Raw genomic sequence first — 10,689 nt, 5'->3', positions numbered from 1 at the left:
TCGTGATTTGAAGAAATTGCAGTTGAAATAAAACTTCAGAGGTAGTAGATCATAGCTACTGGCACAAATCGCTTCTACTGAACAGGTATTCACAGCCCTTAAGGTGTGAATTATGCAGCTTGTTTCCCAGGTTTTTGATTCAAATGATCGTAATGTCACTCATTCCTCCTGCGCCACCCTGCACAAGGTTGCATTAATAAACCTTATGAAAGGGTTCGGACCCTTATCCTTAGAGCGTAAAGGATAGTTCTTGACTTTCTGCGTCTGAAATGACTATATGTTCTCCTAATTTCAAGATTTCTTTCCCATGTTAGCTAACACTTCTTCAGAGGGGTGAGAAGCTAGTTCCTCGCAGTTAGTGTGTGTAAACAGCTTACTGACCGCACAGGAAACGAAGTCACTCGCTAGTTCAGGTAAGCGGCAAGCATAAACAGGATGTATATGCCGCGGACGAGGCACAAATGACATTTTGAAACGAAATACAAAATGATTGCGCATACTGTGCTTCTTTGACACAAGGGGAAAAGATACGAAACGAGATTAAGTAAAAGGTGTATGAAAGGATAATGTAGATAGAGGAACTCTAGCCTAAGAGGAACTAAAATTTATTACTGTGATAAATCCTGTAAATACTCATTGCGTTTGAATAGGGGCGCCGTCTTAATTTGTAGATAGGAGACATAGTATAGTGCTGCGACAGTTGCAGTATGAAAACAGGTGGCAGTTCAGCTAGAAGAAACGGCATGGTTGAGGACGGAGGGTGCCTCAGCACGACAGCCGTTGAAGCGGCGGACAGTATGGTTTACCTAGTGTTTCCACAAGACCATTGCAAATTCACCTAGATTCTTGAAACTTGCAATGCCATGTCTCGGAAGTGACACTGTGCTTATGTTCTAGGCGTCCTGGACCTGATAAGGTTAGACGAGATGAAGCCCTGGAAAACAGTGGTGGTACAGCTGGCTGCTGAGCTCCTCGGCACGTTCCTGCTGGTGGTCGTCGGGTGTGGCTCGACTACAACGGCGTGGTCGGAAGGCTACCAGCCGACGACTGTTCAGGTGGCCCTGACATTTGGACTTACTGTCGCATGCATCGTGCAGGTAGGTATCGCAATATTGGTCGCATTCTAGAGAGCAAGAAATGGTCACTCGTTAAGCTTGCTAGTAACGGGGGGAAATAATAGTAAGTGTAGTGAGCTGCGTATCGCAAATGGAATTGAGGTAGATTCGACTGCTACTGACTAGAAAGTACCTGGTCATGGCGTGTTGGGGCCGCTCTTTCAGCGGCGTACATAGATAGTAGGGGCGCAAAGTGCAGTTGGAAGACGGTGTGTGCTGGCTGTCTGTGCTTTCTTAGTGTCTCGTTCGTGGAAAACGTCACAAGATGTGGAAGCTCGCAGGCCATGTAACGGCTGTGGGCAGAAGAACATTCGCTCCATATTAGGGTTAAGGCCAGACACTTCAGCTATAATTGTCAGTATTACTAAGTTCGCGGCAGAGCCGTTGTGATCCGTATTATGCGCATGATGTTCACGGCATTGACAATGGTCTTAAACTGGTTATAAGGTACGGGACAAGATAGGATTCGCAGTGACTTAACAATTAGAATGTGAAAATAAACCCCTAATGAATCTCATTGCTTAAATGTGATGGTTGTGTATGGCGGTAGCAACTAGAGGTGCTCGCCTGTGCACAGTATTGAAGTGTTCGGTCCCTAGGAAACGAAAATTTGACGAGATAATTAAATGTCAGCAGCTTAACTCGTCAGGCTCACTCGTATTGACCTTTCTTAATGCATTTCTATGTCAGAATAGCTTAATGGCTGGTTTGTAACTCATTCCCCTTGCTGTAATGCAAGCATTTCACACATCCGCTGCAGGAATGGCTAGAAAGGTGCCATTGAGTGTGTCTGAATAAAAGTGGAGGGTAGAAGTAATGGTCAGTGCCACTCGAACAAATAGGTTCAACGTGCCAATGCTACAAGTTCTCCTAAAGAGCACGCGGCAATTGGCTACTAAAACGCTGTTCTCACAAATAGCGCGATGACAGGTTTCAGACAGTCAACAATCGGTTGCTTAAATTTATATGAAATTCGTTGTTAGCAAACTAAAACTACTAAACAGATGTGCAGTCGCAATATCCATTTGCGGCAAAACAGCGGAACAGTTTTTGTCGGAAGTACCATTAATACTGAGGCACGATTTCACTTGCGATAAAGCTGGTAGAGAGAGGATTAGGTTCTTCACTGGTAGAAAAGCAGTCAACGAAAACGACTTCACACGATTCAAATTCTTGACACCAGAGGTAAGTACGTCTTGGTACGAAGACGATGCAAGTCTTCCTGAGGCCATTTTCGAAAAATTCTGTATGGTTTGGCACCTGGGATATCCAATAAACGAGTGAAGAGGCACTGCAAGAACATGACTAACTTAAGCGTATCCATTTCCACTTAACTTAAACTCGGGGTAGTTGCACCGAAATATTTGTATGTGGAAGTAGATGAATGTGATTGACCAAAATGTTTGCTTTCAGACGCTGGGCTACGTAAGTGGCGCTCACGTGAACCCGGCAGTGACTGTGGGCCTGGTGGTGGGCGGCTTCCTGGGCCCGCTGAAGGCTCTGCTGTACGTGACGGCGCAGTGCGTGGGCGCCACCGCTGGCTCATTCGTGCTCCAGGTACTCGTAGCTGGCCTGTTGAAGTGGTTATTTCGTTCTAACAATTGTTAGTTAAATGGTAAAAAAGGACATGGTTTCAAACCTACGCGGTAGACTGTTCAGTAAAGTCTGGAATTTTGACGAGTTATAATCTGAGAATAACTGTACATGGCAACTAATTGCCAAAGAATGACGCCTTAAAGCAGCAAATAGTACAGAACGCGGAGTTGTATAGCAACTGTCAGAGCAGCGACTAAGGCTTTCAAATCTTCGTAGTCGAAGAACTGAAAAACAGCCATATTAGTGAAGAGGGACTGTAAACTTCGTCCAGCTGTGTTAACTGTAGTAAATTTGTTCGCTCTTTCCACAAAATGGTTTGAAATGTAAATGTAGTACCAGTGAGATGGAAGGTACCTTGGCAGCTTTATGTTGTGGTTGTTGCAGGCCCTGACACCTAACGAGACGGTCGCAACGCTGGGCGTTACAGCCTTGAATCGGCACGTGACGCCGACGCAGGGCTGCTTCGTGGAGATGGTCATATCATTCGTGCTCGTGATGGCCGTGTACAGCGCTGCCACAGGGGCGGCGGCGGCGGCGGCAGCAGGACCCTTCACTGTCGGCATGTCTATAACAGCCTGCCACTTGTTCGCGGTATGTTTCCCAGGGGCCCAAGATCCCTGATCATGGGTGCTCTGAGGTTTAATTTCAATGACTGATAAGTCTGTAGCTGCTGTGCGGACGTTGAGACCCAGGCTAATACAGCCGCAGACTTGGTTGTGGAGGTGCCTGATTTAAGCGGCCTAGGTGCAGAATCGGCAGCGTAGAAGTCGGCACACCAATTTCATTATTAACTTGGTAAATACATTGATACGTCCCTAAATTTTCAAAACCCCCGTTTTTACCAACGCATCTAGTTCAGGAAATTAACAATTAACGTATTGCATCAGTTGGGTTTTAAGGAAGAATTGATAGTTTCATAAGCGACACAAACAGCGCCAACAGTGTTAACGGTCCCTCATAACTACGATCTGTGGTTACACAGGGTATGATAGCAGGGCGGGTAATACTACGGCCACCGTGTGAGTTGCGCATAAAAACCAACGGCAATGTGATTGCTCGAGTTCGGCATTAAATAGTTAAGGCACTGTCAGGTAGGCCGATCCACCACGGCACCGGTTGATGTAAGAGCAGAATTTGAATGACACATTCCGCAATTCTGCGTAGTGGCGTGTCTTTGAAGATGGAAAAATAGGCTTCGTATGTTCGATGCTGCCAGGAAATGCTAGACGAAACGTTTGCCTTGCTGGAAGGTCAACATGAAGCAACTCTTGAACATGATTAATTTTGGAGAGCAATGCTGGAAGTTTCCGCAGAACTTTCTGCAGTCCTCACAACTCTAAGGTTCACTTAAATCGCCGTCCACTGCATATTGGCACTCCCTCCTGTAATGCTGTAGCAACATGTGCTGAAGTCGGACCAATTGCTCTCTTCCTTCAAAAAACCTGTCTTAACGGAATTATACCTTCCTCCAGACCCTTCACAATGGGCCAGCGCCCAATTTTTTTTCTTATCCTTAAGCGTCAGGAACTTCAGCAGATCTGAGTCACCGATCTTGCAAGACACTTTCACCACCAGCGCGCCATCCCGCATGGATAGTCATACCGAGCGTCTCACAGCTGTGTACCCCGTGTCTTCTGTTTAACAAATTCTGCGTCTTACAGCGCCATGTAGTGAAGTAAGTACCATAGTGCCCCCACCCCACCTTCGATAATAATCCGTCCTAATATGACGTCATGAGTAGTTACTTTTTCAGCGTTTTGAAACTGGATCTTCGGTTACCACCTTCAAATTTCGAATTGCGTGATGACACAGCTTCGCAGCTAGTTCGAGAAAGTCAGAATAACCTACCTTTCGGTTTTAGGCAAGAACTGCCCATAACTAAAGCTGTATATATGGCTATTAAGCATGTGAAGTGCCTGTTGGGTATGTGGACGGTAAACGGAACTTCTGTGATTAGTAGTTCTCACGGTGGGGTTAGAACGTGGTCATTTCGGTATACTCCCATCCGGTAAATATCAATATGCGGCACTTCCTTCTTTGCACGCTACATTAGATCTTGGCAGTAAATACCCAAGCCTGATAGTAGCTACCCAACAGCGAAGGCAAGCTAAGTGGAGAATCAGGGTCGTTCAAAGGAGTGGGAGCGGACCGAAGCGACTTCCGGCAGTTTCTGGCCAGTCTACAAAACCCGTTCTTTTCTCTGGCCTCGACAAGTTTTTCCTGAGCCAGGTTTCTTACCTGGAAATCTGTAATGCGACGCGGAACACAATTTAATCATATTGCTGAAGGAGCCCTTCAGATCTGAATTCAGTGTTGGACAAACAAAATAACTCCTGTGTTCAAAAAATTTCAATAAAAATGCAGCAGCGAAGCTCATGCATACCACAGCCTGAACTGTTCACCACCAACACGACCGTTAAAAACTCACCATACATTTGTATAAATTTTGTCCAATTAATTCTAGGTATCAGAACAAGCTTGGAATAACACGGGGTCCTTCTTCCTGACAGGAATTCAAAGATGTTGGTGTGTGGGTATGCTGTAATGCATATGGACAATGTGTGGCGTTAGGTGAAAAACTTCGGAAATTCCGCATGTCTGCCGGCAGACATTGATTAGATAGGGATCGAAGACATACTGGTAATGATAAACAAGAAATACGCTTTAGTTCACGATAAACAGCGACGCTTCTGTAACCAGAGTTAAGAGCCTTAGGGAGCCAATAACGCACGCCCCCAAACGTTGTTCTTCGCATCAAGCGATCGTAAAATGAAACTGGTCAGTGGTGAATCTTGCAAACTACAGCCCATTTGACTGTTAGGTCTTAAGAAAGCAACATACGCTGTTAAAGATCAAATGACTTGCGTGAACGTAACAGCCGAAACATAAGAAAAAGCAAGGCTTGGTTCAGTAATGTCGCAGGTAGGCACGAATGCATTGGCGACAGTGCAAAAAGGGAGGTGTGTAGAGGACAGTTAAAGCTATAATCTACTAATTCCGCTGTTCTCTCAATCACTAAACTTGATACAGGGCACCGCCTCTTGGTCTACCCTCGTATAAAAGTAATCGCCGGCCGCGGGGGTCTCGCGGTTCTAGGCGCGCAGTCCGGAACCGTGCGACTGCTACGGTCGCAGGTTCGAATCCTGCCTCGGGCATGGATGTGTGAGATATCCTTAGGTTAGTTAGGTTTAAGTAGTTGTAAGTTCTAGGGGACTGATGACGACAGCTGTTAAGTCCCATAGTGCTCAGAGCCATTTGAGCCATAAAAGTAATCGGTGACCTAAGTATTTAAACTGTGCAAATAGATTTAAATTTGGAATGTGGACTAACGCCCTATAGAAAGCTTATGGCTCGACCTTGTCCAGACATAAGGTGACTGTCATCAGAGTGGTAAAGAGATCTTCACACACCAGAAGCACTGCTACAATGAAAGTGGCTCATTTACGTTAAGTATATGCCCAACTAAACGTGAAGGTATCGTCCCAAACGCAATAACACGTAGTTAAGATATGTGCGCACCTTCATAACTTAGGTTTCGGGAAGGTAAAACTACTTTACGATGTATCAGTTGAATTTACGGTTTCGTAGAACGCTACCCAGAAATTGACAACGATAGAAAATTCACTTCGTAGGTCAGTAGAGCAAACCCTGATGGTAGCTGAAAAAGCAGCCACAGGACGCACCTGTAAATGACAAAGGACCGCCTAAAATTCAATAAGCTGTAAATCACTATTCAGATGGATTCAAATGTAACGCGGAAATATCTGAGGTATCGTGCAAGACTAAATGACCTTCATTTTTCGCAGATGCAGTATACTGGTGCTGGTATGAATCCGGCTCGCTCTTTCGGACCTGCTTTCGTTACTGAATCTTGGACAAACCATTGGGTATGTATCAAATGAAAAGTGTGAAATGCATTATGAGAGTGAGTTGTCAAAGCTTTGCTTAGTATTGGTTCGGCCGTCTTTTGCAGGTGTACTGGGTGGGACCGTGCGTAGGCGGTGTTGCTGCGGGTATCGTCTACCAATACTTCAGACGAGAAGAGCCTGTGGATGCATCAGAGAGTAGGGCTTCTCCAGGCCAAGCTTCTGGCATGGCCTCAGGGGTAGCGGAACGGAATGTATAAGCACGGAACAAAAATGTAATGCTCTTGACAACATGGCATTGTCCAATTTCTGCCTGAACTTTGTGGACGAGTGTGTAAACCTAATTAAGCCTGATGTTAAGAGAATGCATACTAGAACTCGCCTATTTCGCTAGGCGTGGCAAGGACATATAATGGATGTAAAATTTTAGTAATGTGAAACATTTACAATGTACTGAGATTTTATGCTCCAGTGTATTTTTAAATGTTGTCCACGTTCAATAAATTCAGCATGTCGAAAGCTAGTATCTGCTGACTAGTAAAATTAGATAATCTTAAAGCTAGGATAGGCACAAGAAAGTCTCACCCGACCCTTCGAAATCACAGTACTTGGGCACAACACCCCCCCTTTTTATGTTCATATAACATAAGTGAATATTCTTAACGTGCAGTTGTTTCAGGTACATACCGTTCTTCAGCTGGGCTGTTTCACAATTCTTTTCCAGAGGGCGCTGCTTCAGTAAACGAAATTTTCTGCGTGCTTGGAAGAAGACAAATTTAAATCATTGGCGTATCACTAGTTCAATAATTTCCGTGGTTCTCCGCCCTTGCTACTATAGGTTGACGTATCATTTTCACTTCAGTTACTTCATTACGACGTAAGCTTGTCGTAGGTGCCAATCTCAAGACGTCCTGGCTGCCGACGTGATACGGCAAGCAAGCAAGCAGGCAGGCAGGCAGGCAGGCAGGCGGTCGCTCGCTCTAAAAGATCCAGTTAGGGCATTTAAATTCGCAGTTCACTCCACAACCATACAAATAAGAAATGAATCCTAAATACTGAAAGACATAAACGTATGATACGTTAGTCAAATTTGACGTTACTAACAACGCTCGATGAGTCGTTGATATTGGAAGCGCGCGCGCGCATACACTACATGCATACACATGTATACATCTCCGGCAACAGCTCTCAATATAGGTGTCGCCTCAGCAATAGTTCAAAGTATGGCTGAACTTCAAGCCAATAATTCCTGCAATGACGTGACGCATCAATGGAGTGGGGTCCACTGTGCGCAGTACACACCCACGTACGTGGCAATGTGTGAAATGCCCTAGCCTTGTTCATTCCCAAATAATTCGAATTAACACGACACAATTTCGTGAAGTGCCACTCGCAAATCCACTTAAATCGATCGTGCATATGTTCAACGGAACGCTCAAGTTAAGTGATAGTACGACACACATACAGTAAGGTAAACTTGGCCAGGCTGGACCGTACTGGCCAATTCTGGCATTAGCCAGTGGCCTTTTCAATGTATTGTAAAGGCGCGTGGCGCTACCACACTGCTCTCGGCCGTGGCCGTCTTTGCAGAGCTTGGCGCCACTACTTCGAAAGTGGCACCTCAACTGGCATCACGAGGCTGAGTGGACACCGTTCTAGCCCTCCTACCAAGGGGAAAAGTTACTGGCAGTGCCGGGATCTGAACCTGGGTAGTCTGTCACGATTACCATTCACATGTGACAGACGGATTTCACATGTACAGTAGGCTTCACATAGTGCCTATTCAGCAATCTAACAAATTATTTAGCGGTCGCCAGCCCAGTTAGGCCATGTTTAACTGCACAACGGTAGAGTATATTATGCGTCGTACTTAAAAGCCCTGAGTTCTGTAATAACTGAAAGTCTGGGATAGTGCTGGTTGTATTGTAACTTGCTTACTTGTAGCGTCGTAATCATCGTTAAGTGTAAGTAAACTTAAATTTCGATACCTGCTCAACAAGAGGCAGTGGAACACATTAGGTCGTTCTTGGAAAATTGTCCAGTAACCTGTTACCTGCGATCTGCTGTCCACTTGCTGGCTTGGCGGCTACTGTATTGAGACAATCTAGGCTGTTCAACCCAGGATGACTGAAATCAACAGGTGACAAGTTAATAGATTTCTATGGACGAAACTCGTTTACTGTACTGTTCATGAACTTTAAACAGAAACAAACCCTCTACAAATTTCTCAGAGCAGCACTTTCCACTTACTTGCCATCGAGAGTTGTGAAAGGTCTCTAGGTCTACCCGCCACTCATCCAACTGCAATTTAGCTATTGGCAGGTAAGTAGTTCTCTTCAATGTTTATAATGAATAATCAGTGAACACACAAGCCTATTTACGTGCAGACGTGGGGGTGGGGCTGATTGTAACATTTCACGTGAGTCCTGAAGGTGGACGTGGAGCCGTCAGGCCCACAAGAACAAAGTTCTGTTAGCTCGCATCGTAAGGCTGAGCCCTTCTTGCAGATCAGGCATCGTCGTGGAACTGTTGCAGGAACGTGAAAGTCTACTTTCCAGTAATGAGGACGTAAAATTTTTAGGGATGCCAGTAATTTACTCCAGTTGCAATGAAAATTGAGATGGAGTTTTGCGCGTGACTTCTGAAACTTCTAGTTCTAAGATAGCACGCATAAATCAAGTTTAATTTCACACTGCTGTAATCTCTCACTTGCTGAATGACGTAAATTCGTAGAAATTCCAGGTTAGGTCGACCAGTCATGAACGAACGTACGTGTGTGTGTGTGTGTGTGTGTGTGTGTGTGTGTGTGTGTGTGTGTGTGTGTGTGTGTGTGTGAGAGAGATTTGTAATTATCTGGACAGTGATGTATCCATAAGATTTCGTGGAGTTAGATTCCGCAACGGTAGACGCAAAAACTTGTCCTTCAATATGGCTGTTCAGAACTGACTCAGAAAATTGGCTTCCATCGAAACTTAATTTCGTCGAGTGGTAGTCTGACTTACTCTAACGAGTGGAGCCAGTTAGAACTGATAATACCGGTATTATGGGACTGTGAATACTTGCACTTGGAATAATTTTGCAGTGCTACCAGGTTTATTCACAACTAGCAGAGTACACAGGATTGCCTGGGTATGTATTTATTCCAGTCTTCTAGTCCATCGCCTCCAACCTCTTTCCATCTCTACAGCCTCCTCTCTTGCCACCTCCTCAACTCCCTATTCTTTACCCATTTCCTCCCTCACCCTGTTCATCTTCCCCCCCCCCCCCACGCCCATTTCAATTTTTGTCCATCTCCTCCTCGCCCTTCTGTCCATTCTTCTTCCCTGTTTTTCCTCCTCCTGCTTGTCATGTTCTCTTCCCCCATCTCTCCACGTGCCTCTTCCTGCCCTTGTCTCTGTCCCTCCCCTTTTTCCTATATCTCTCCTTCTCTCCCCCTCTCTACCTTCCCCTCCCGTACCTCTGTCCATGTCCTGCTCCTCTTACCGTTGCCTATCTCCTCCTTTCCCCTAGTCCTCCCTTCGCTCTCCACGCAGTAAAACCCCAAACAAAAGCTTGATTCTTACTCCTACAGTATTTCTTTCCCAATTGTAATTAATATATGTACCAATTTGACTGAAATGCTTACAGCCGTTTACGATGAGCTTTCTACCTGTGGCTTTTCCAGCATATGCACATGTAAAATATATTTCAACGATATTTAATTGTATTTTACGACTGTTTGTACATATATTTCACCTGTAGCTTTTTTTCCCCTGCATCTTAATGTTTATTACGTCGCATGTCCTGAACCATGTTCAGTACAATGACATATTTTTGCACGTACATCCAGTGGTATGTGACTGCCTGCAAAATCTATTATGAATAGTTAGTAGTAAAAAAGTAAAGTTAAAACGTAATGTGTAATGCGTCAGTTTCTCATGCATCTGTCAGTGGTGTCATGTCTCCTGAACAATGTACCTTAAAACGATATAGGTTTCTAAGTAGTCAGCATTATACGTGGGTACTTCTACGAAATGTTGCGCGTAGTTACTAGTAAAGGGGTAATACATTAAATCATGCTTCATGTGGCAGTCTTAATCCATGGACTGGATAAATGTAATAAGGGATAAGTT

The 10,689-nt window shown here is 44.8% G+C and overlaps 1 protein-coding gene across 1 annotated transcript; it reads left to right on the top strand.

Annotated features, from left to right (window-relative positions):
• Positions 1–743: 743 nt before the first annotated feature.
• LOC124556130 (aquaporin AQPcic-like) lies at positions 744–3,332 on the top strand. Its single transcript, XM_047130146.1, has 4 exons — positions 744–795; positions 898–1,097; positions 2,529–2,672; positions 3,096–3,332. The coding sequence occupies exons 1-4, from the start codon at positions 744–746 to the stop codon at positions 3,330–3,332; spliced, it is 633 nt and encodes a 210-aa protein (XP_046986102.1).
• The last annotated feature ends 7,357 nt before the right edge of the window (positions 3,333–10,689 follow it).

This window comes from Schistocerca americana, chromosome X, assembly GCF_021461395.2.
Source record: "Schistocerca americana isolate TAMUIC-IGC-003095 chromosome X, iqSchAmer2.1, whole genome shotgun sequence".
Classification (NCBI taxonomy): domain Eukaryota; kingdom Metazoa; phylum Arthropoda; class Insecta; order Orthoptera; family Acrididae; genus Schistocerca; species Schistocerca americana.
Note: the sequence above shows the minus strand (reverse complement) of the source record. Positions and strands in the feature narration are given on the sequence as shown.